This window comes from Epinephelus lanceolatus, chromosome 9 (assembly GCF_041903045.1).
Source record: "Epinephelus lanceolatus isolate andai-2023 chromosome 9, ASM4190304v1, whole genome shotgun sequence".
In the NCBI taxonomy this organism is placed as follows: Eukaryota; Metazoa; Chordata; class Actinopteri; order Perciformes; family Serranidae; genus Epinephelus; species Epinephelus lanceolatus.
Window position 1 is genome coordinate 40,691,461 of NC_135742.1, and position 26,972 is coordinate 40,718,432.

At 41.2% G+C, this 26,972-nt stretch overlaps 2 protein-coding genes across 2 annotated transcripts; both read left to right on the top strand.

Annotated features, from left to right (window-relative positions):
* Positions 1-672: 672 nt before the first annotated feature.
* dhfr (dihydrofolate reductase) lies at positions 673-9,863 on the top strand. The gene is made up of 6 exons (XM_033620083.2): positions 673-828; positions 1,025-1,074; positions 4,286-4,391; positions 5,340-5,463; positions 7,012-7,127; positions 9,693-9,863. Exons 1-6 carry the CDS (start codon positions 737-739, stop codon positions 9,772-9,774), a joined length of 570 nt encoding a protein of 189 aa, XP_033475974.1. The 5' UTR covers positions 673-736; the 3' UTR covers positions 9,775-9,863.
* Positions 9,864-21,438: 11,575 nt separating this feature from the next.
* Positions 21,439-23,603, top strand: ankrd34bb (ankyrin repeat domain 34Bb). The gene is made up of 2 exons (XM_033618585.2): positions 21,439-21,658; positions 21,780-23,603. Exons 1-2 carry the CDS (start codon positions 21,456-21,458, stop codon positions 23,272-23,274), a joined length of 1,698 nt encoding a protein of 565 aa, XP_033474476.1. The 5' UTR covers positions 21,439-21,455; the 3' UTR covers positions 23,275-23,603.
* Positions 23,604-26,972: the final 3,369 nt, after the last annotated feature.

Genomic DNA, 26,972 nt, shown 5'->3' on the forward strand with positions numbered 1-26,972 from the left:
CTTGACCTTAGTATTTTTTAAACAGATTTTAATTGTATAATTTTCAGGGGATAACAGGAGTGGTGGGTGATTTTTTTTAGCAGAATTAAATTGACATTGAAGAAGTTAGGGTTAAAGAGGAACTTAACCCATTTTCAGAATTCATACCCAGTATTCTTATGGTCTCAGACAGTGCAAAAAATATCAGTAAACATGAACAAATGTCTCCCAATCCAAAAACTAGAGTACTAAGACTTGTTGCGGGTATAAAGACTGAACCTGCTCCACAGACTGTGAATGGTGAACAATGCTCTAGATGACACTGGGCGCAGCCAGGGGAATGTTCTGAATATATGAGAACATTTTCGGTTCCTCAACTGAGAACACTATAACAGAATGAATCTCAGGTGGGTATAAAAAGAAAGGAACATTCTATGAAGTCTCCCTTCATTGTCTATGGAGCAGCTCCAGACTTTATAGCCTACATAATGAAATCACAAGTTTGAGACTTAGGCCTACGGCTCTGGTTTCTGGCTTTAAGAAGTAATTAGCTCATGTTCACAAGTATTTACTGGACTTTTTTAGGCCACAGAAATGATATTGGAATTCTTATTTAAGGTGGAGTTTCCCTTTAACTCCATAAGAGGGCAGTAATGTAAGGACACGATTGTGAGCTGCCGTGAAACTTGAAGAGGAACAAGAACTTGTCTTTTCTAACATCTGTCGGCGGGAAGCTGCGGTAATAACACAACTCACAATGTCCCGCATATTGAACAGTATCGTGGCGGTATGTCCTGACCTGGGGATCGGGAATAATGGAAACTTGCCCTGGCATCCTGTTAGACTCAAGTAAGTCACGTTAATGGCGGACTTTGTTAATGTGGAAATGATAAAACCTTGAAATAAAGGCTTCAGCACGCTGTTCTGCTGAGCTCGAGACGAGTGTTTACACAACGAAGAGCACGAGACTAAAGCTCGCGTGCAGCCGTGAGCTATGAATGCATTAACTTTATCAAATTTGAATTATATGTTTTTTCTTTTATAGTAACGAATTCAGACATTTCCGAAAGATGACATCGACGCCATCTGAGAAAGGTAACTAAAGTTCACCTTGTTTTGGGATTAATTTAAATCATAGTGGTACCCTAATGTTACTAGCTGTAACATATGATGTTCCCTCTCCTTTGTAAAAAGAGCACCTCAATGCAATTAAAAACATAATTTAAGAGCGAGAGAGTAGAAAATATTAACACGCTAAAAATACTAAGACAGGTATAAAACAAGAATAAAAGTAATGATGCACAGTATTCGATTTTTTGGCTATATCCCATATGCCAATATATTTAAAACAACTTATTTTGCTGACAACTAATACAGATATGGAAATATCCACTTTTTAACCCCCCTAATTTAAGTGATCATCAAGTCTCCTCTCTAGCGGAATTAACATCATATTATGCATGCATACTCTTAGTGTGATGGCCCACCAGCAGATGGAGACATGAAATAGAATGCTTTTCAGTGAATGTAATTTTTATTCATTGTGCAAAATAAAAAGCATGTTTGCTGATTCTGGCAGTTAATTTTAAAGCCAATTTCAGCCAGTACCAAGCAGATAATATCGTGCATCCCTAAATACAAGTTGAGTGCGGTGTAAGAAGTGATTAGCCTAGATATTAGATTTAAAAAAGGCAGCAGCAAAAAGAAAAGTCAGATTTAAAAGAACATAGAGTTGCAGCAGACCTGCAGTTTTATGGGAGTTTGTTCCCAGATATGTGGTGTATAAATACTAAATGCTGTTTCTCCATGTTACGTTTTGACTTTGAGGACACAAAGCAGACTTGTCCCTGAAGACTTGAGAGGTCTGGATGGCTCATACTGTAGCAGAAGGTCAGAAATGTATTTTGGCCCTAAATCAATCAGTGCTTTCTAAACCAACAATAGTATTTTGACGCTGGTTCTCTGAGAGACAGGGCGGCAGTAGATCAGTCCGTAGGGACTTGGCTTGGGAACCAGAGGGTCGCCAACTCAAGTCTCCATACAATCCAAGTATAGAGTGTGGACTGGTAGCTGGAGAAGTGCCAGCTAGCCTCTGGGCAATGCCGAGGTGCCCTTGAGCAAGGCAACCGCTTGGGGTGCCTGTCCAATGCAGTCCTCTCATTCTGACATCTCTCCATTTAATGCATGTATAGTTACTGTTTGTTCATTTCAGGCCTGTGTGTATATGACAACAGGGTGAAACAAATTGAATTTCCCCTCTGGGATTAATTAAGTATTTTCTTTTTAAGACAGGAAGCCAGTGTAAAAACCTCAGACCTGGAGTGATATGATTCACTTTCTCGGTGGTAATGAGGGTTTGAGCAGCAGCATTCTGAATCAGTTGCAGCTGTTAGATTGATTTTTTTTTTTTTTTTTTTTTTTTTTTAAACAGTAGTTTTCTACTGAAGATAGATGCATTCCTCACTCTGACACAGATCTTTGCACTCACTAAAACTATAAACACCAGCTCACCCACTGCTCTTTGCCCTTTGAAACTCATTAACAGGAATGGAGCAGGGCCCAGTTGGGCCCGCATGGAGGTCTTTGTATGTACCCATGTCTACTATTTTATTTTGTACATGCTAGGCCTTGCAATCGGATTCACTGTTGGTAACCACTGGAGGGGAAGGCAGCGGAAGAGACCATGTCCTCCTGGAGTGTGCCCTAAGACACACTGGGGGATTGCAGCTGGCTGTTCAGAGACAGTCTACAACAGTTGCTGCTGTTGTACTGTCTGATGGCAGCGGACATATTTGAGCACCTGAAGCACTCCGTTTTGCACCAGGGTGTCATGATCTAGTGGCTGAATGAGCTGCCCAGCATGTTCTGCCACAGCTCCTCGTATCGAGGATGAGAGGAGTTATCTTGGATGGCTTTGATTGTTCATTCCCCTCTCCGCACTGCCTTCAGACTGTCCAGCTCCTGAAAACACAGCTGGCTTTCTTTACTAACTTGTTGAGTCTGCTGGCCTCACCAGCTTAATGCCACTACCCCAACAGGGCACTGGCTACTGCAGACCTTTAAAAGGTCTGCAGCAGCCTTGTGCACACACCAAAGGATATGAGTCTTCTCAGGAAGAACAGACTGTTCTGTCCCCTCCTGACAGGGGGTGCTGGTATTTTGAGTCCATTCCAGCTTATTCTGGATTTAAACCCTAGGGTACTTGTAGGAGTCCAGCCTCTCCACTTCCTCCCTCTGGATGGTAACTGGGACATGGGGCCTCCTGTTTTTCTGGTAGTCCACGACCAGCTCTTTGGTCTTGATATTGAGCTTCAGGTGATTTTTAGTGCACCATGTGACAAAGCATTCTCTAGCCCCTTTCCCACCAAAAAAACCAAAAGCAAAAATACACTAACACCCACTAACATCTGTTTTTGTATGTAATGGAAAGCCTGCGATTGGTATTCACATCTGGGTCAGGTGACTCTGCAATAGTCACAGGTATTTTACTGACTCCACTCCGGCGCCAATTGGCAGTGATGGAAACCCAACATGAACGTGTTAATTTTAGCCCTTTAAACGGGAGATGCATTGACGCACCACCACAAAACACCACCTGTCTCCGCCAAAGCAGCCATCAAGCATCATGCCAAATTAGTCTGTTCTGAGCTTGAAAGACAGACTGAATACGTAAGAGATGTATAAAAAGAGGTGACCACTGTAACAGTTTTCACTGGCCTCTATGTTGCTTTCTACTGTTTACTAAGCTGTTTTCCAGCTTATCAGTGATGTTGAATGTGACACTAAACAAAAACAAATGCATGCTTGTTGACAGCAGAGCTGTATACATGGCTTTAGTCTACTGGCAATGGGAAAGAAGTCTTTAGTCTATTTAACCATGTTGTTGTTGTTTTTTTTAAAAAAAACAAAACAAAACACATACTCGTGCTAATTTTGTGGAAAGGGGGTATATGAGTCCTCTGTACTCCTCCTTGTCTGTGCTGATGCATCCAACAATGGAGGAGTCTTCTGACTGAAACACTGACCAATAAGAGCCAACTGGCCTTCTCGAAAGGAGGGTATTAAGGAGACAGGCACTAAAACAGACTATGCGACAGAGGGTGATTACAGGTACTGCAGCATTAGACAAAATTATGTATTTATTTAACATAAAGGCATGTACACATCTTCTAGTAGACTTGCACAATAAGCGCATGAACCTGAAAATGATGTTAATATGTCACCTATAAAGATGTAAACAGGTGGGACTTTACCAGCGGTGAAGGAGTGTTTGCTACTAATTAATTCAAACCTTGCTGTCCTACAGGCAAGCAGAATGTGGTGATCATGGGTAGGAAAACGTGGTTTTCCATCCCAGAGAAGAACAGACCTCTAAACAACAGGATCAACATCATCCTTAGCAGGGAGCTCAAGTATGTAGCACACACAGTTAATACTTTGAATCACCCAATAATGGAATCATTTTCTGAAATGTAGTAAAATTTACACTTAACCAGATTGAAAATTGAATTAAACCCAATAATGTAATAAAATGTCCTGACCAATATGTAATAAGATTTTTACAATAATGTTATACCTCTCAGGGCTTTTTTTTTAAAAACACTGATGATGTAATAATTTTGACAGATGATGTAAAAAGTATAGATAAGATGCCATCAGAAGATGACAAAAGCTGCAGAAAATAGCTAATGTTACACAAGTGAGTAATGAAGGCAAAATTTTCAATTCAGTCTCAATGCAATGTTCGTATTCAGTCAACAGTAATTCTTATTGACAGAAATGTCTCCTTTGCTTAGCCTGATCTTATGACATTTCTGCCTTCAAAAAGGATTTCAAATTGAATTTGTAATTAAGAAAAAAAGTCCACTTTAATTCTAAAGTACATTAAAAAGTATAAAATTTTGACTGTTACTCAGTTGCTCCCCATGGATTATGTTGGGGGTTATTTAATAATGGACTTTCTACTTTTAAAGGTTCTGTGTGTAGGATTTCGGGGAATGAATGGGCAGAAATGGAATGTAATATAATAAGTATATTTTCTTTAGTGTACAATTACCTGAAAATAAGAATAATTTTGTTTTTGTTTCCTTAGAATTAGCCGTTTATACCTACATAGGGAGCAGGTCCTCAGCTACCGAGATAGCCATGTTGCACCACTATGTTTCTAAAGTAGCTCAGAACGGACAAACCTAACATTGGCCCTAAATAAGTCATTCAGGTTGTCATTTATTGTGTAAAAGCAATATGAAAATATGTTGTTTGTGTGATGCAGGGCCCAAAGGTGCTAAGTGAAATGTTGCTCTGCATTAGTTGTTGTTCACTTGTAACAGTGACCTGATACATTGTTACTTCTCCTCCAGAGTGCCCCCTGCAGGGGCACACCACCTGGCACCAGACTTCAGTTCGGCTCTCAGGCTGGTTGACTCAGAACTGGCAGAACAGGCTGACCAGGTCTGGGTTATAGGGGGCAGCTCTGTGTACAAGGTAGGAATGAATAAAGGAACTTTATTTCTACAGCACCTTTTGTGCACAGAATTCAGCACAAAGTGCTTTACAATTCAGCAGCAAAAACACAAGTTTAAAATCATACAAACATATAGAAATCATTAGATAAAAAAGAAAATCAGAAAAGATTAAAACGGTCAGCTGGTAAGTATAGGCTATATAAAAAAAACTTTTTGAGTTGTCATTTAAAACTGTCCACTGATTCGGCACATCTAATATACTAGTCCATACCCGGGGATGTGTTATGTATGGAGGAATAAGAAATCAAAAACAGTATATTAGAGGAGATGCAAAATCAGAGCACTGTAAATGCACTGTGTAATAAATATCAGTGTAAGACAAACAATGCACACTGTATTTAGAAACATGCTTTATGGCAAAATACATGGAGCATAGTTTTGGCTGACGGCACAGAGGCACTCGCGTGCGCGGGCACACAGGTACACACATACAGGTTTCAATCTGCATGTGTTGGAGATGAAGGCTTCCCAGCCAAACTGTGGTCCCATCGCAGGTGTTTTCGAAATGGTCCCCGCGCATGCACAGCTCGCGCTGCTAATGGTGCTCACAGTATGAATGGGTAGTGGACAAAAACGCGAATATAAACAGTAGAAATGTGGGCAAAATGCAAAAACGGCATGGTGGCTGTCTGCACATGACCAAAATGAAAGCCTATGTGCAAGTTCAGAGAAGTAGGTCAAAGCAGTGAGGAGGAAAACGGATGATGACAGAATGAAGGACGGAGGGACAGAGGTTTCTCCATTTAATAGTAGGATAAAGGCAGAGTGTCCATATTTTGAGGAATTCTCTGCAGTTTTGCAGTTGCCAGTAAATTGAGTGTTGCAGCAGTCAAGACAAGAAGAAACAAAAGCTCAAACAAGCTTCTCAGCATCTTGCTGGTTCATTAGAGGTCTTGCCTTCACTATGTCACGCAAATGATAAATTGCACTTTTGGTCCTGGTTTATATTTTAGAGGCCAACCAGGAGGATATCAGTCTTAATTTATTTTAAGGAAATTGCTCACGATCTCATTAATAGTAGCTACACAGTCAGATTGGACAGAATATTTGGATCATCTGGCCTCACGGGCACATACAGCTGTCTGTTGCCAGCATAGCTGCGAAATTCACACCATGCTCACAGATTATGAATCCCTATGGCTGTCCACTGACCACAATCTTTTTGGATGTTTTTATGTCTGTAATATCTCACACATGTTGTCACAATTGTTTAGTCTTAAATTTTCTGTTTTTGTCATTATTTTTGGAGTCTTGGTGGAAAACTGCTATAGAAATTGGCGATTTTCAAAAAATCAGTGAAGAGTAGGCTTGAGTATCTGATTACTAATTAACAATGGAAAATACTATCTAAATAGTTGTGCAGTGTTTAATTTTACTGTCATACTGGTAGAACTTATCAATGATGGTCTTGGAACAACTTCAGGATCTGCTGAAATTACACACACTTGTGCACACACACAGCAGTATTTTTTCTGTAATTATGTTTTGGTTGCTTTTGGCTGTCTAGGAGATGATGGAGAGCCCGGGGACCAGGAGACTGTTTATCACACGAATACTGAAGCAGTTTGAGTGTGACACTTTCCTTCCTGAAATCAGTCCAGACAAATATCATCTGCTGCCAGAGTAAGATCAGCAGACACATTCAGCACATTGTTGTGGATAATTCAGGTTTATTCCAACTTTAGACTATTTATCTTTTTTGGCAGTAATTTCTTTCAGTTCTGATTATCTTGTTCTAACCAAGGTAATTGCTGAGATCTTAAAGAAAGCTGACATCAGGTAGTTCAAGCAACTTGAGCAGTTACATTGCGCATGAAAGAGTTAACCCGATTTGACCGACTTGCCTTCGTGACCCAGGTCAATAGGTGGGTCGGACAGGGGTTGATTTCTACTTGAATGATACAATCCCGGGGTTGCTGACAACCAGGGTAAAACAAATTATGACATTGTTTGAAAATGGGGGTGCACAGTCATGACGCCATTGTCACAGGTCGCTGCAGGCCATAAACAAACAATACAATGGTAGCAGAAATGTTTTCAGCCAACATTATAGCTACAGTTGGAATAAAATGGATTTGTATTTGCATTGTCATGAACAGGGATTAATGTAGGCTGGCTTGGTTTGAACTGACAAAAGAAGGGTCTAAGATGGGCTAGATCACCACAATCAGACCCAGGTCGTTGGTGTGAAAGAGATATATTTGGCTGTCTAACTGAAAGTGACGCACCTTAAAGCACACTAATAATCCCTCAATATACAGGAAAACTGTGTGTACAACCAAAGCAAGTACACTAGGTCAAATTTCATTTACTGTGTGAGTAGTTAAGTAAGTAGTAAATGAACTGATTTCCAAAAGGCTTGAAGTTAATGATGGAACATGCTTTTCAATATTTTAAGCAAGATTTTTTTTTCTTTTATTTATTTAAAAGGGACAATGTACAGCTCAAACATAAATGTCACCATTTGATGCACCGTACCAGATTATAGCTTCAAGCTAATTCGCGTCTGTAGTCCCTTGGCAGGTCACAGTAAAAAATACAGTACAATAGCAAAACAGATAAAAACAGCATACAAGGATAGACAGAAAATAACAAGCTACTCGCGCACAAACACACACACACACACACACACACACACACACACACACACACACACACACACTCACTCCAAAAACCAAGTTCTAAAGACCAAGTCAGTGATTAAAGAGCTGAGCAGCTTTTAACAGATTTTTTAGGGTGATTTTGAAAGTGCTGACAGAGCTGCAGCTCCTCACAACATCAGGCAGGGTGTTCCACTGATTAGTGGCCTTTACAGAAAAAGATAAGGCTACTATTTTATTTTGTACAATTTTAGAGTGAAAAAAAGAATTGAGCACCATACAAAAGTTTGGGCACTCCAGGACATTTGAGCTCTCACACAATTTGATCAGACCTCAGACCTTAATTAGCTTGTTAGGGCTATGGCTTGTGCACAGTCATCGTAAGTAAAGGCCATGCAGATTTTAAAGCTTTATAAATACTCTCTACTCTGACTCCTGAAACCTTGTCCAAACAATCAGCAAGCATGGGCTCCTCTAAACTAAAATAATCAATGCCCACAAAGCAGGAGAAGGCTATAAAAAGATAGCAAAGTGTTTTCAGGTAGCTTCCTCAGTTCTTAATGTAATTAAGAAATGGCAGTTAACAGGAAGTGTGGAGGTCAAGTTGAGGTCTGGAGGACCAAGAAAACTTTCTGTAGGATTGCCAGAAAGGCAAATCAAAACCCCAATTTGTCTGCAAAAGACCTGCAGGAAGATTTATCAGGCTCTGGAGTGGTGGTGCACTGTTCTACTGCACACCACACCTGCACAAATATATCTGTCATGGAAGAATCATCAGAAGGAAACCTTTCCTGTGTTCTCACCACAAAATTCAGCGTCAGAAGTTTGCAAAGAAACATCTAAACAAGCCTGATGCCTTTTGGAGACAAGTCCTGTGGACTGATGAGGTTAAAATAGAACTTGTGGACACAATGAGCAAAGGTATGTTTGGAGAAAAGAGGGTGCAGAGTTTCATGAAAAGTCCAGCTGTTAAACATGGGGGTGGATCGATCATGCTTTGGGCTTGTGCTGCAGCCAGTGGCACAGGGAACATTTCACAGGTAGAGGGAAGAATGGATTCAATTAAATTCCAGCAAATTCTGGAAGCAAACATCACACCATCTGTAAACAAGCTGAAGATGAAGAGAGGATGGCTTCAACAACAGGACAATGATCCTATACACACCTCAAAATCCACAATAAACTACTTCAAGAGGCACAACTGAAGGTTTGCCATGGTCCTCACAGTCCCCCGACCTAAACACCAAATCTGTGGATAGACCTCAAAAGAGCAGTGCAGAGCTAGAAGCCTTTTGCAGGAAGCAAGGATAGAAAAACTCTTAACTGGCTACAAAAAGCATTTAGCAGCTGTGATACTTGCTACTAAGTACTGACTATGCAGGATGCCCAAACTTTTGGTTTAGACCTTTTTGTTTATTGTTATTTTGAAACTGGGAAAGATTAAATATTAAAATGTAATCTTAAAATATTGAAGAAATGTGTCCTCTTTAACTTCATTCCTTTTGGAAATCAGTTCATCAACTACTTTTGCATGCTACTGTATGTGTATTCCAGATGAAACAAACTTTAAGGCTTGTTTCTCCTACAGGTTTCCAGGAGTGCCCCAAGAGCTGCAGGAGGAGAATGGTATCCAGTACAGATTTGAAGTGTATGAAAGCATCGAGCAATGAACAGAAATTATAAATAAAACCAAAACAGTGTAAATCCTAAAAAGCACCTGTACTGTATTGATTAAAAAAAGGGTTTATCCTTAACATGATCATATATATTGTCTGGCATTTTACAATAAAACCAGCTGAGCAGGTCAGTCTCTGTCTTAGCAGCTCTTCAGGGTGCGAAGCTTTCTGTTATATTTTCTGAAACTGTCACTATATCCCAAAAGTAGAACATGAGACAAGTAATCTGCAAAAAAATCATGTTCCTCTGGCACCTCATAGTGCTACTAATGGCACTGGAAAGAATCCACTCCACCTGAGCGGAAACAACCAATCAGAGCCCATGTGGAGCCTCTCTCGTGCCCACACTGCACGGCGCCCCCCTCCCTCACACTTGCTCTCTCTCAGTCAAGTTCAATACTGTCAGTATCATCAGCTTCAGGAGGAGCTTTGCGAACTCAATGAAAAACAACCACCAGCAATGAAAAACTGCCCAAAGACAAATAAACAGAAGACGACTGACGAAGAAAACCAAGCTAAACAGAAGGAGGTAAACCAAGCCCTATCTGGCATTAGTTTTGAGTGCTTTCAGGTCCTGTAGCTCTCTCCTTGGAAAAATTGCTCCAATGTTTACTCTTACTTTACCTCGGGCTCAGATTAACTCTTACTTTTTAGCTTGCTTTTCATCATTGGTCTTATTCAGTTTACTTGTCTTTGTTGTAAACATGCATGTATATGAGCAGTGATTGACATGCATCACAGACTTCACCTAGCCCTGATTGGTTTATTTGCACAGGATCCTTGCAAATGTCATTAGGAGCACTGGGAGGAGCCAGAGGAACCTGATTTTTTTTTTCATAGAGTAGCCTGCCTGTCTCATGCACTACTGTCGGGATATAGTGACAGTTTCACCACTTATGACAAAGAAGTTGGGTACCTGGGTCTAGGGTACCGCTATGCCCCATGAATGCTCGATCAAATTGAAGTCTGGGGGATTTTTGAGGTTAGGGTGACGCCTTGAGCCCTTTGGGTGAGGTGAGGGGTACTTGTTCTGCAGTGGTGTGTGGGTGAGTGGAGTGGAGTGTGTCAAGTTGCATCCCCAGGAATGCCAGGACCAAAGGTTACCCAGCCAAGCATTGCATTGTAATAAGATGATCAGTGTTTTTCACATCACTTCTCAGTGGTTTTAATGTCTTGGCTGATCAGTGTTCTACCTAAGGACCCAGGGTCACAGGAGGCACACTGAGTCTCTGTTTTTCGTCCGAAATTATCACACCTCTTAAAATAAATCCAACCTTAACAAGGATGTGGACCGCTCACAGGATGTGGAGAACAGCTCCGCCCCTTCATGGAGCTGAGGTGCCAAATGCTAGACAGGAAGGAAATGGTGACAGCCAGACAGGTAACTCCAGTGGAAAGGGGCAAAGGAGGAAATGTGTCTTTTCATTTTGTCCCGTGTTGCGAATGTTCACAGTGAATAGAATGTATTGGAATAAATGTGCAAGGTTTCTGAGTGTAACAATTTTTTTTTTTCAGATGACAGATTAAAAAATGCATCCTTAAAAAAACTGGAAAAAAGTGGATGCTTGCTGTGTGAAAGCACCTTAGAGATTTTGGGTAACACATACACATTAATTTGTTTTAGTCATACCTGGCCAGAGCTGAGTGCAATGTCAAAAGCACTATAATGCATCAAGTTAAAACCCCTTCTCTATAAAAGCAGAGTAAACAGGAAATCACAAACTGGAATAAATGAATCAGTGAGAGGAAAAAATAGTACACCAGAACAGTAAATTTTAACACTTCATACTGACTCTAATAACTCGGACAGACATCGTTTTGAAATTTCCACACACTGGAGAAGGTCATTGGATTGAATTAGCCTTTTAAAAAACAATTCCCTCATTACCCGATTCAAAAATGACCTAATCTAAATCCTTGTTAATCAACCATACATCCAAGTGACTTATTCTCTGAGCCTCTCTCCATCATTGACTTCTGAATATGGTAAATTGTCCATGAAGTAAGTGAAGCTGTCTGTTGTGCAATCTTCACTAAAATACATCAATCTGCAGCCTTGAACTTTCCGGTGACGTCGTAGGCACTATTGTCATTCCACACATCAACAGTCTGAATACCCGAAGGTGAAAAGAAATGAGTCTTACCTGCGCAAGTACTTAACCAAAGACCAGTGTCTGCTCTGTGGCTGCTCACAATAGGATGTGCTGTCATTTGCTGCGTGCTTCCTGCTTCTCGGCTCCCATAGGCTCGCCTTTCACTCTCATCTGACATATATTAGTCTTCACTCCCTGCTTTCATCAGTCACTCCCCTGCGCAGATGCTCTTTCCACTGGTTTCCCCTCAGCGTGTACGGTGATGGTGCCCTGTCAACTGGAAGGGACTTGCAGCTTTCACACTAAAGAATGAGAGACATTCAGGTAAGTTTATGCACATACCAACAATAACCTGTAGTGTTGTTGTTCTTTCAGAAATGGGTAGTTACAGTTTGTTGCTGCATTGTATGTACCATAAATTTCCCTAATATTATGTGTATTGGTAAAGTAAGCCTTGTTTGTTAATAATCACAGTAGAAATAATAGTATTTAGAGAAATCAGACCCCTCAACACTCAAGCAGAGATAATAATTCACATAGAATTATCAAGTGTTACTTGTTAGTGTATTTTCTGCATCATATGACGTTAACAGTATCATGCCGTGAAACAGGAGTATCAGTGTGGAGACTTATGATGTAAAAATATCATCTGGTTTATCTAGTAGCCATAAATTGACATTAAGTATATGCTGGAAGAGAGGTAGCAGAAGATGAAATGTGTCCTTGAGTTCTTTCTGTGCTGTCCAGTAAAAGATTCTTCATTCTGTTTGAGTCATATTTCGAACTGTGCTTCTGTGATGAATTGACAGCAGATTCCAGTGCTACCTGTAACCACTTGACTATATCCATAAGTAGCTCTTAACACATTCATGAATACACGTACATACAGATAGAGCACCAGTATGTTACGCAGATTGTCATAATAACGATAATATCTCAGACTCTACTGTGGAAACATGGAATAAAAAAACATGATAAAATGTTAAGGAATGACATTTTCTCTGCTGCCTCTATCATTAGCAATTCTGTCTGTGTTGGCGCTGGTTGAAGGCCAGGCCTGACCCCTCACGGAAGCACAGGTGGGGGGTTTGAATGTCACCATGCAGAAAGGGCTGCTAACATAGGTTAAAATTTCCTGCTCCTCACACATACATTATGGTCCTCCCACAAGAACCATGACAGCTTTGTACAGATCATAAAAGCAAAGTACTGTAGTGATTTAGCAGCCCACCCGCCAGAAGAAAATATTGGCATTTTACATTTCTTCAAACCACAAATACCTTCAATTTGTACATTTCATACATATCATATCAACATTTCTGTGACAAAACAGAGAAGCTTACTTGGTCATCAGGAGGTGGAGGAGATGGTGGATGGTGTGACACCTGGGCAAGATGCCTGCCAAGCTGCAGACCACTGTTCAAAACCAAAAAAAATGGTTGTTTTTATCAAACGTAGGGGTGCTTTAGCGGGTTTGTGTTTTTGCAACCTGTCGCTATTTTTCAGAAGCCGTTTAGCCCCCAAATGCTGGTGTTTTTTCAGCAAACTGTGGCGCTTTTAACTGCAGCTATTTAGCCCCAAAATGCAGCCGTTTATGGCGACCAGTGACTCTTTTTCGAGCAGCTTTTTAGCCCTCAAGTTCGGTTGTTTCTTTAGAGATCTGTGGCTCTTTTTCAAGTGGCTCTCTAGCGTGCAAATATTGGTATTTTTTAGGTGACCAGTTGCTCTTTTTCCAGCAATTCTTCGGGCCCCAAAGGTGGGTGTTATTATAGCAATCTGTGACTTTTTTTTCCAGCAGCTCTCGCTTATGTGGGTGTTCTTTTTGTTTTGTTTTTTCTTTGTGACCTGCCGCTCTTTTATCAGCAGTTTATCAGCCCCCAAACAAGGGTGTTTTTCAGCAACCTGTTGCTCTTTTTCGAGCAGCTTGTTAGTCCCCAAATGTGGTTGATTTTTTTTAAGTGACATGGCTTTTTCCAGCCGCTTTTCAGTCCCCAAAAGTGCTTTTTTTCCCAGCATCCTGTCACTGTTTTTCCAGCAGGGATGGTGCCATGAGAAGCAGTTGTTTTTTTGCTGAGACATCACAACACATGGGATAGAGGCACAAAAAAATGATTGTTTCATACTAAAACATCACTGTTTTTCCAGCATGGATTGTGCCCCCAAAACCAGGTATTTTAAGCCAAAACATGATCTTTTTCTAACCATAACCAAGTTGGCTTTGTGCTTTAACTTAACCTCATGTTAACCAGTTGCTTTGAAATGTTAAGTTTCAAAGTATCTCCTAAATAATAAAGTACAAATGTAATGTATCGTGGTTTGCAAACACATAAGGTGCCAGCATTTTTATCTGGCGATTGGGTTGGATGTAGCATTGTGCAACCATAAAGCTAGGGCACTTACAAGGTAGAGATCTAAGTAAGAATGGTCAAAATCTGCTTAGAAGAGGCCAAAATATTTTAGTTGCTTGAGTTGGTGAAAGTCCAGAAAATGGCTGATTACATTTCCCATTAGTAGTAACTCCAAGCACCAGGTTTGTAAAACAGGCTCTCCTTATTTGAATTAGTGGTCTCCAAGCTCCATTGGTGGAAAGTAAACAAATACATTTGCTCAAGGACAACTCTGAAGGATTTTGTACTTGGGAATTTGCATTTTAGGGTACTTGATGCCTCTACTCAACTACATTTCAGAGGGAAATATTGTATGTTTTACTCCTCCACGTTTACTGATTACTTGACAGAATAAGATTTTACCTACAAAAATGATTGTCAACTTCTTAAATATGCAGTGTTAAAGAAAAAACTACCCAACAGTTTACAGTAGTTAAATGAGCTGCACCACGACCAGCTACAATAGTAAATTGTTGTTTACATGCTACTGAATTAATGATAGTAATCCAATAATGTATATTTACATGTATGATAGTATTAAACAAGCCATTTTGCATAATTTACACTTCTACTATAGCCTAAAGCTGAACCGATCAATGTTTTTATTTCACATTGAAACAGATAGTTGTGTGTAATATGAAAGGGATGGCTCATATGACTAAACCACAAAGACCTTTGCAATTGTCCTGAGCTCTATGGAGCTTTTGGCCTCCCTATAAGGTCAACCTCATCACCATAAAAAAAGCTGGCATTGTATGTTTCCACAAACCACGTATATGTTACATTTGTACAGTCTTATGTAACAGATACATACACTTGGTTATGGTTAGGAAACGATCATGTTTTGGTTTAAAATACCTGCTTTTGGTGGTACAATCCTGGCAGAAAACGCAGCAGTGTCTTGATAAAAAAAAAAAAAAAAAAAAAAAAAAACGCTTTTTGTGGCACTATCCCTGCAGAACACGCTCTATCCTCAGTGGAAAGAAAGTCATGGGGTTGGTGCCAAAACAGCCACTTACAAAATAGCGAGACGTTACTAAAAAAAACTGGTTTTGTTGTTGTTGTTTTCAGTGTTCTGCATCTTAGCAGGTTTCTCAGCTAAGTGTCACACCATCCACCATTTCCTCCACCTCTCGATGACAAAGTTTGCATATATAATGCGTCACTATAGAAATGCTGATATGATAAACAAAATGCATAAATTTAATGTATCTGTAGTTTGCAGAAATTTACTATGGCAACATTTTTTTCTGGTAGTTGGGCTTATTAGGTCATTTACCATCCACAGACTGCTCTCATCAACCGCATTTCCAGCTGCAGCCTGTGAATATAATATCTGAAGATTACCTGGAAGCAAAATAGCAGGACTTATACAAATGTATAAATTCTTCTCACCATAGTTCAGTTCCTGTGTTGCAGCATAATACCTACACATTAAGCTACTATACAATAATTGGAGAGGCATTGCAGGTACAAGTTGGACCCCAATTAATCATAGCTTGCTGTCTTTCAGGACTTGCATCACAGCACTGACAGCAAGTGTTTCTGTCAGTAATTGGAGATTTGTGAAGAGAAGTGGAGCTGAGACTGTTCATGGTCACTGGGTGGTGAAGGTGGCCTCTGTCTTTTTTCTTAGAGAGAGTGTGAGTGTGTGCGTAAGCAGCAGACGTATGTGTGAGGAGGGTGACGCCAAAGCCCCACTTCTGAAACGTTTGGTATAATGCTCCTGACCTGAGGAAGATAGTCAGATAGTTACAGGTTCACTGAAATTAAATCATTACGTTTTCTCTTCCCAGTGTTTACAGCTGAAGAGAGCTCTGTGCTCCTATTGGTCATTGTCACTGAAGATGATATAGAAATATTCAAACTAAGTGAAAGCAGGCAAAAAAACTATTTTTGTTTGGATGTCATGAGGTGTCCAGATACTGTGTCGATAATCTTCCATGATGACACACTATACAGGATTACCATTTTTGTTCCAGCCTCTCCACACTTGTCAAGTTGGGCTGTTATTGGACTCTATGATATTGTGTTGTGTGATCCCTGTAATGTACCCAGAATTAACATCTAACACATATGGGGTGACTGCACGTTATCTGTTTGATTAAATAAGTTGGTCTCTTTTTGGGCTAAGCTACAATCAACTCCTGAGCAAAGTACAGGTAGTGTTTACACTGAAAAGTACATTGCAGTGTTTTTGCATCATTATATAATTTGTCCTGTGCTGCATTTACAGACATGCTTTATACCTTACTTTTACACACACACACACACACACCTATGCAGTTAAAATTTGTCACTGGTCACAGAGTTTTACAGACGTGGATGAGAGAAACACAAGGCCAAACACACAATAGGCTGCAGAAGTGAATACAGACAGTCCAAGAGAAGATGACAAACACATTGTGTTCTTGTCTGAAACTGGAAGGATAAAGGAACAGAAGTTATGGTCTTTAGCTGTCTGACTTCCATCGCTTCACATTCTCTCTACATTCAACAACTGATTGGATAATTGGGTTCTTAGCAGTTGCCATTGTGCATCTTCATCTGCAAAGACAGTGGCAACTATACAAGTGAATCTTCAAGTGAAATGCAGACGTATGGGTGTGTCATCTTCATCAGGAATCCTAAAATCATAGAGAATTTAAGGAACCATAAGGCCTCTTAGGGCCCAGACACACCAAATCGAATTCAAAGAACTGGGGGTAATGACAGCCAACTGCTGCATTGCCTCACGTCGTCTGTGTCTCAGCCAAATAGTTGCACATAAACACACCGCAAAGATTGCAGCCCATGGCTAGCCAGCACATACATCCTGAGAGGAAATAACTCTTAACACCAGGAGATGGCAGTAGTCTGTATTTGTCAATCCAAAAGGGAAACCTTAAAACCATCATGTCTCTATTTAGCCAGTTAGAACATTAACAACACAATCTAATTTTGAAAGAACAGAGCATATTGTCCATGCACCAGTGAACATTAACTAAAACCATAATGTAACATTTCTGCTACATAGCTCAGTGGCTAAAGAAAAATACCCTGTGTGTTAACTTTGTTTTGGTCTCACTTCCTATTGACTTTAGCTTTTTGTTTACATTCCTCACTTCCGTTTCTTCTTTCGCGTTCTGAGCTGAATTGCCAATCAGAGTGATTTTATCCACTGACAGACTCTGCCATTGCCGACGCCAATTCAACATGCTGAATCAGCCAAAAGAGCTGATGGGGTCCAATGGTGTGGGACACAATGCACTGACTAGGGCAACAGAGGCTCACTGACAGCAACACTGACCATTGGCTGACCGTCGGCTTGGTGTGTCAGGACCTTTAAAGAGGTACAAGGATGCCAGATAAACAGTGTCGCCCCCAGATAGGGCCACTGAAAATCTTGGGGTGGCACATCAAAACCAAAACCCATAACTGTTGTTCAGGTATTCCATTATGCTGTTGAGGCTAGTTTAAAACTATGTCAATATGAGAGTTAAGGAATCTCATGCTGATATACTTTGGTTTCTTATTTAAGATTTTACTATAATTATAATCATATATTTTACAGAGCGTTATTTAGCCCCTTCCCAGAGAACCTATCATGCTTCACACAACCGAAGGTCTCCGAAATGGGACGGTCTGGTCTGCAGAGGATTTCCTTGTTGCATCACCAGTTGTTCTCGCCTCAACCAGTTGGCGTTACTGTTACCTAGCAACTAGCTGTACTAGATAGACAGACAGACAGACAGACAGATTTTTTTTATTGTACAGGTAAATACTTGAGATGATTCACGCCACTGTCTGATATATTTCAGGCTGATGGACCGTTTTCAGGTAAACTAGTAATTGAAATTAAGATTTTTTAAGCTGCGTGCTTTTAGATAATAGTAATGGAAACAACACTTAAAGGCACTGTATGTAAGAATGTGGCCAAAATGGTTACTGCACTCAAATTCAAAATACTGCCGCAAGTCGTGTCCGCCCCCCCTCCCCTACAGATTCGAGGTTGCTGGACAGCGGCACGCTGGAGACTGATTTGTTTGCCCACGGACGGCTGCCGTGGCAGGGCCACGTTGCCGCGTCCTTGATCTTCGGTTTTCCAGCGGACCATTCGAGCAAGGCCGGCTTCTCTGCTGCTAACGCTGCTGCCGGGATACAGCTGAGGAGACTGTTAATGCTATGTACTGGGACACTGCTAATGCTGCTTGCCGTGCTGCTGTAGCTCAGTCGTAACTGTAACTGATGCTGAGACTCTACTGACTGTGTGACTGGTAGACGGCGGTGGGTGGCGCAACAGGCCAAAACACAAATTCAAAACATAAACATGATTTGCGGACCGTAAAATATTTTTTTAAATGCGAATATTCTGGCCGTACTATTGTTGTCGGTGAGATCAGTATGTTATATGAACATTATTCCTTAGTCTCTGTGACATATTAGGATGATTTTATGACTATTTGCTTTAGATTTCTTACATATAGTTCCTTTAACCATTAGCTAGTTAACAACTGTTAGTTAACTTAATATATAATTGTCACCGGCGCGCAATGCCTCTTGGGATAAGCTGCGCCACGAAGTATTTATCAGTTGCATCCTCCAAATTCTGAGAAAGAAGGCTGTATTTGGGGCCACTGTGGCTCAGAGGTAGAGCGGGGCGTCCACCAATTGGAAGATCAGTGGGTCGATCCCCGGCTCCTCCAGTCTGCATGTCGAAGCATCCTTGAGCAAGATACTGAACCCCAAATTGCTCCCGATGATGCTTCCATCAGTGTGTGAATGGGTGTGTGAATGGGTGAATGTGACTCGTAGTGTAAAAGCACTTTGAGTGGTCGGATGACTAGAAAGGCGCTATACAAATGCAGGTCCATTACCAATACCATTCCTCTGCCGCATTTGAAGGAGCCCTCTAAATGGGACAGCCTTGGTCGTGCCAACGTGAGTAGCTGTCAACGTGAAATAAGAACAGCAGCAGCGTGATGAAATAGGTAGATAAAACCTGACCCGCCCCCTCCCCCAGCCTTTCTTTATGGGCGCCACTGCAGATACAGCTGCTGCTTCAACTGCTGCTTTGCTAACTGCAAAATTAGTCAGCATCCAAACAGAAATGTCATGACATCATATGCCAAATTCAGCTCTGTGGTAGACTCTCTTCAACACTGAATAACGCTTATCACAATATGGGTTTCAAGGACCACTTGTGCATTTGTGTATATTTTACATTACACTAACCATTTTTTAAAGCATTTCATAGATTTTCAAATGTTTTAAATGTATTTCTCCCTCCTCCCAGGCAGTCATCAGTTTGCATTCATTTCAGTGTGCTATGAACTTTCCTGAGACATTAACAATACATCTATGTTGTAAGTGTGCTACAGTCACCTAATTTGGTAATCAAATGTTGCTATGGATACCATTCATCCATTTTCTAATCTGTTTACCCTGTTCAGGGTCAAGAGTGGGCTGGAACCTATCCCAGCATGCACTAAATGAGAGACGAACACTTTGGAGAGGAACTTACAGGACTAACATACATAGACAGACAAACCATTCACACTCACATTCACACTAATGGGCAAATCATGGTCCTAAAGTGAGCATATGTGATAACATCCAAGGTGTAGGTTCTACATTCTACCTTGTTTTCAAGCATGTCTTACAAATCAGCAAACCAGATAAATGCAATTAAATGGATAGTTTGGATTTATTTGTTGTTGTTGCTGTATGAGGTACTCTTCCATTGTCAGTGTGTTGCATACAGTAGATGTCTTTTGGCATGCTATCGGTTTGGCGAGGCAGGCAGGAACACTGACATGGAAGCATAGTAATGTACCGCTATGAATGGGAGGCAACAGCAAAACTTATTTTTTAGCCACCTGAAAAAGTTCCACCTAAAAATTTTATATCAGTGTAGGTGTACGCTGTACTGAGAATTTCCTCACCGCTTTACCTTGCTGTCAGACAACCCGTTCCGAAGGGGAAGCTATTAACGGCTTCAGTTCCTCATCTGTACTCTCATCAAAGTCAACAGATCCCTCCCTCAGTAAGTTTGGTTGTGTTATTATGTGACTTTGGTGAATCTGAACTAACCTTTGCTAACACCAAAGTGACACAAAAACACACAAAATACACACTGATGGAGGCGGCAGTAGACCAGCAGCTCCTGTATTCAACAATGTGGAATCTCACTGTTTTCTTAATGGAGTCTGGCTTTGAAGAGAGCGATATAATGGCCTATTTCCCTGTCGGAAATGGCTGACAGAGGTTAAAGCAGTGAAAATATTCTAAATATAGCATACACTTAAAATGATACTGATTTTTTTAGGTGGCTAAAATATGATTTGTTGCTGGCCTCGTCCAAAGCAGTACATTGCTTAGCTACCGAGTCGGACACCATTATGCTTTTTCAAACTCAGGGAATGCCGACTGACATCTACTTTATGTACACTGACTATGGATAAGCACCTCACACAACCCCACTTTAAAAGATCACAACTTTGCCAATAAATGGTAAATGAATCTACACTTGGTCTTCCAACCACTCAAAGCACTTTTTACACTATCAGTCACATTCACCCACACACATACATACATACATTCACACACAGGTAGCCGAGGCTACAGTACAAGGTGTCACCTGCTACTCTTTCACATTTAAACATTATGACTTTCAAATGTCAGTATCATTTAGGTAACATAAGGCCCCCACCCACAGTAGGGGGTCAACAAAGCGGAGCAAAATGAATGGACCAGACCAGCTCCCACCCTGTGACCAGCTCTCCAAACCTGGGTAGATCCCAAGTCAGCTATCGTCTCGCAGCAAAACATGTTAGGTATTCTGAATCAGAATAACACCTGAATAACCTACATAACCTGGGACAATGGTTTCAGTTTAAGATACAGGGTTTTTTCTGTATTTGAAAAGGTATTACAATATATCACATACAAGGTGTTTTTGAAAATCAGTATTTATATATGTGCAGCAAGTATGTGAGGATCTCAGACTGCACAGGTATAAGTATGTGCAGAGAAGACTGAGGATGGGTTTGGAGGAGTCTGGAATCACAGCAAAAACGTATGTATCTTATATCTGAGAATCTAGTGTTTCTCTTTCTCTGTTGCAGGGACTGGGGTTGTGTGGATCTTTGGACTAAAGCAACAAGTCTTCATGAGAGACACTGAAGGTGGATTAGAGGCAGCCACAACCTTTACAATGAATGAGTCAACAGAGGTTCGAACAGATGGCAATTCTCTGCTGAAGGCTGTCTATTTGAGTCGTCTACGTCTGACTCGGCTGCTCCTGGAAGGAGGGGCCTACATAAATGAGAGTAATGAACAAGGCGAGACACCACTTATGGTGGCCTGCAAGACTCGGCATACAGATTCACAGAGTGTTCCCAAACAAAAGATGGTTCGGTACGTTCTATCAGGATTCATGTATGCAATTGATTCTTAGATCCATGTGGTTTGTTGAGAATTACTGGCTTTCACTTCAGGAGGTACCTTGTGTAATCAAAGTGATCTTTACTCCCTATAGGTATCTTCTGGAAAATGGTGCTGATCCAAACATCCAAGACAAAACAGGAAAAACAGCTCTGATGCATGCATGTCTTGAACAAGCTGGAGCTGAAATTCTGTCACTCCTGTTGAGCAGTGGAGCTGATCCAACTTTGGAAGATCATGCAGGCTTATCAGCATTAGTTTATGCAGTCAATTCAGGCAACAGGGGTGTCCTCAGGGTCCTACTGGATGCCTGTAAAGCAAAGGGAAAGGAGGTTATCATCATTACCACAAACAAACTGCCATCAGGCCACCAAATGACAAAGCAATACCTCAATGTCCCTCCACCTACGGACCTTGAGGAGCGGATGCATTACACCCCAGCATCTTGTTGCTTGTCTCCATATGAGGTCCCACTGCGATCTCCTTCACAGGGCTTCATAGCAGGTGCTTCTTCCCAACCCAGTAGCCCCCTTCTTGGCCTCAGGGATCCCCTGTGTTTAGGTTCAGGGCCTGGCCTGGTCACATCTCGACCAGGTTCTCCAATCCAACATCCTAGTCCTTTACGTGTTCCTGGAGTGGATAAGCGGCTTAGTCTCCAGAGGCTACACTCAGAGCAGTGGTCCAAAAGTCCTTCCCTGCTGCTCCAGCAGAGTCAGGCTTCCTCTCTGACAGAGGAGTCAGTGGAAATTACACCTGAGGAGGAGTTGTCCTTCAGAGTCAATGGCCTGGCCTTTCATGGAAGACCTCCAGCTGTTTCATGCTACAACAGCATTGATGTCAAAGATGCAACAGGGCTTCTGAAAGCACTAGAGAACATGTCAGGAAATGAGAAAAGGGGAGGAGGTGGAAGAAAAAGCTTTCGAAAGATGTCATATGACAGTGCTGCAAGTTCACCACATTCTGCATCACACCCAAACTTGCATCATGACAGTCTCCCCTTTCCCCATGGATCAAGCCCTGTGGATGAAGATTCCTCAGACTGTCTCAGACAACTGAACGTTTCCAGTCTGCAAAATGTGGTCCGTCGGCGGAACATTGGTATTGACCACTACAGTTCTGACTCTCAGTTACCTCAGTTTGGCAGCCAATACAATAACTCCAAAAACAGTGGTGGAGCTGGAGTGGGATCAGAAAAGCACAAGCTGGTCAACAGCAGATCTTCCACTCTGTCAGGGTCCAGGGAGTCCTTGGAGAGCACTGTCCAGAAACGAGGTGCTGCTGGGCTGGAGCGAAGAGGCTCAGGGGCTCTCCTTCTGGATCACATCGCCCACACTCGCCCTGGATATCTTCCTCCTCTGAATCCCCATGCTCCTATACCAGATATTGGGGTCAGCTCTAATTCTTCCTACCCTTTGAGTGGAAGTAGCAAGACACTGAATGGTGTTCTTACAGGGTCAAAGCCTATTTTACCCTGTGCACCTGTTTTCCCGAAGGATCTAAAGTCCAAGAAAATGCTTTGGAGACGCCACTCAATGCAGAGTGAGCAGATAAAACAGCTGGCCAACTTCGAGGAAACTTTTGGTCATTAGAATAAAATATTGCAAGTATAAGGAAAAAAATGCATGTGCTCTTACTAGTGTCATACAGTGCTGTATTATACCTATGATGCCATTGCTGATGCCAGCTCACATGTGCTTTTAAGACTTGCTGGTCATACAGTTTTGGAATTCTGAGCCTGTGTTGATGTACCGTTTTAAACTTCTCATGACAGAATTTCATATTGTCATACCAGCAACAGGGACAGTTTGAGCTCTACATAATGAAACATACAACAAAGTCTAATTTAACTTTAGTGTGAAATTCTGCATTATAATTAGCTGAGAAAATAATTTAAAAAAATGTGGTAAGCACTTTTCCAGAACTGCTACATGATTTGACCAAAACATTCTTAACACAAGGTCTAAATTACTTATTTCCAGAGATTTCAACATCTCATTTCCTTTTGCAGTGGATGGAGTTGCTTAGTTCATAGAGATGGTTTTGTTTTAATTTCATAACCTAAATACAGAATTCTAGTCAAATGATAACAGGAGGTCCTCAGTGGGGTAGAGATGGCAAACTGTCTTTCGCCAGATAGTCATTGGATGTGAATGTCCTCTTTGATCTTTCACGGTTGTTCACTGACTGCTGGTTGATAATCCCTTTGATAACTCTGCATCTGTTGACGAGCTGCAGCGCAATGCGTCTAGTGTGTCCTGATGGAGGCGCCTGTGTGTTTTCAGCTTTACAGACAGAAGCTGTTAGCTGCAGAGAGAAAAACTATGTTCTTCTAAATCTTTATATTTATTTTACTGCTGCATTTTTTTTATCTGAATTACAACATGCTGGCTAGTACTTTAAGAAATATTCAACATTTTCCCAGAAATTTTCCTCAATCAAATGATGGAGAAAATGCTATTTCTTATATTTTTGAGTCTTATCTCCTCATTCATACATTCACATAGAAACTCCATTCAAACTTCAAAATGTTCCACAGCTCTCATGGTATTATGATTATGAGTTACTGTCTTTGAGTCAGAAGCAGGAGTATGAGAGGTGTACCTCAGCCTAATCTCTGTGAAATTAACTCTCTGAGATGGGTGTCACTTAACATTTGCTTTTTTTTTTTTACTATGGCAACCTTTGACTGCAGGTGGTAACATGGACACTGTTTACATCTGTTCCACGTGTTTCAGTGATCCAAACACAAGTGGACAGCTAAGACACATCACCAATAACACCCATGTCTACAATGCATCTATAGCTGACTACTACTACTACTACTACTACTACGTTACCAGATCTTGTTACTGCCTACTGCCTATGTTACTTAAGCTGCAAGGTCAAAGCCTACTGTACATCCACACTCTGGCTAGCTGTTTGCTAGTCATGGTTGAGGTTGTGTCGGTACAGCTGGAGATATTGCCGTCAGCAGAATTCCCAAACACATCTCCTTCCACAGTACAAAACAGTGGATGGTCACGCAACACTTTGTCCAACTCTTCATAAAATGTGCAAGTTATAGAGTGTTATCGTACTGTAACCGAAACAACCACCACATCTTGCGCTAATGACATAGTCCTTGTCAGCGACATATCAGGGCACATTAGCATTTACACTACAGAGGATTTGTTCTCAAATGTGTCGCAGACCATTTCTGCAAGTGGTTTGAATGACTGGATCACAGTGGATCTTGGTGACTGTTAACTCCTCTTTTTAGAGCTGTCCGCCTGTGATTGGATCACCCAACATGCATTTTAATACCAGGTATAAACAGAGCCACAGAGCTGACTAATGAGCCAATTAGTGCAGTTTCACAAACACACACACACACACACAAACACAAAACCTAGACATTTTCAGGCATTTTAAAAGCATATTTTATGTCTTCACTACTTTTCATACTTATACTCCATTCAAACCTTACAGTGTTCCACACCTGTCATATATTACAGGCATTATCCAACCTAAAGCCAGCGATTCAGTGTAGCATCAAATTCTAAACAAACCTGAAATTTTTTCTATTTTTTTTTACATTATTGGTGTCATTCAGCTTTCAGTGGCATCCACACTAAATAAATCCATTCTTTATCCAGCTATTCTTACTACTTCACCTTTTTACACACAAAAGGCAACAACAGTGTAGCATTAGCTTTTCAACATCCAGCATTCATACAGCAATTTCTATCAGGAGAGACAAAAGAATGACGTAAAGATTATATTTAATACAGAATATGAGTGTACAGATTAACAAATGATTTGTGCTGATTAAGATTTGACAGAAGTCTTTGGCACTTCACACCAAAGGGAGATATTTTGTGATCAAGGGACATCTGAGCGGCAGCAAGATAAACCCCCTGATGGAGTCTAGACACTGATGGTGGTGGTGGCTGCTGACTCTGAGGCTGCTGACTGCGGAGGCGGATGAGGCTGATGAATCTGTAAAGACTGGGTGGTGAGGGGGAGGTGAAGGGTGCGCACAACTGCAGCAAGACAGAATTATGGCAGAGAAAGAGCCGTATTTAAAATGAGGGGCAGTAAGATGACAGGCTGACAGAGAAGGTGTGTCACTGTGCTATTGGCTGATCGTGAATCAGCCGAAGAACAGCCGATGACTCAATTGACAGACCCAGACAATGACAACTATAAATAGTGAGTGAGCATGTGTGCAAGGAGTGAATGGCAGGGTGAGAAAGAAACTTATATTGTAGGCAACTGGACTTGCTGCCTACAATATAGCACTTAAGATTTTTACTGGGAGCCAAATTATTATTATTTCTTCCTCTCCAAAAGAAACAGACTAGGTGATTTTAACCAGTAACACTAAATAAAGCAGTTTCACATCAACTGTGTTTGGCATGTCAGAGATGGGCTGTTAGGAAACAAGACATTTACTTTTTCAAAGCCAAAGAGGTTTGAGAGCGGATGTGACATAATGGAAAGCTTTGAGCACACTGACACTTCTTTGAGCATGACCTTACATCAAAGAATAGCACAGTGTGAAAATACAGCTCAAGAAATATCCATTTTCAATCCACAATATAGACTAGAAAAGTGGTGCGTGGGAATTATATTTTGAGCATTATAAATCATTGTGTTTACTTAATCTGCATAAAAATGGTTTAATCAGTTAATTGTTGTTATGCTACAAATTATCATTTCTTAAAGATGTATCAGACTAAGGCTGTGACTTTGAGAGTACTGTAATTCATCAGCTGTGTGGCGTCTATGGGATCCAAAAGATTCACACCACCCTTTACCACCCCCAAGGCAATGGCAAGTGTGAATGATTCAGCAGGACACTTTATGGGCTTCTGTGTATTCTTCCACCCGAACACAAGACCAACTGGCCAAAATAAATCATTTTTACATACAAGACCCCCCCTACACCAATCCACTTTTGAGACCCCCCACCTTTTTATGTTTGGTCAGGATCCTCACAAACCCATTGATTTCCCCTCAGGCCAGATAGCTGGAGGAGAAACTGGCACTGTTTGCGAGTGGATCAGGGACCATCGGCTGTGCCTCTAGATGGCTACGGAAGGGACAAAAGAAGGTCTGCGGGGGGGGGGGGGGGGTGGGGGGGGGGGGGGGGGTGCAGACTGTATACCTACAATTTTAGCATTCAAGGTAGAAAAAAAAAATACAGGATACATTAGAAAATTGTCTCCATAAGGTAGTGAAAAATCATAATGGGGATGGCCAAGTGTACTCTATTGCTCCCAAACATAACTTAAACCAGATGCAG

Bases quoted from the DNA above. Each gene is read 5' to 3' on its own strand.
- dhfr (XM_033620083.2), top strand. From the start codon at position 737: ATGTCCCGCATATTGAACAGTATCGTGGCGGTATGTCCTGACCTGGGG. The intron at 1,075-4,285 runs GTAACTAAAGTT...GCTGTCCTACAG, and splicing joins ATCGACGCCATCTGAGAAAG to GCAAGCAGAATGTGGTGATC. The intron at 4,392-5,339 runs GTATGTAGCACA...CTTCTCCTCCAG, and splicing joins ATCCTTAGCAGGGAGCTCAA to AGTGCCCCCTGCAGGGGCAC.
- ankrd34bb (XM_033618585.2), top strand. From the start codon at position 21,456: ATGAATGAGTCAACAGAGGTTCGAACAGATGGCAATTCTCTGCTGAAG. The intron at 21,659-21,779 runs GTACGTTCTATC...TACTCCCTATAG, and splicing joins CCCAAACAAAAGATGGTTCG to GTATCTTCTGGAAAATGGTG.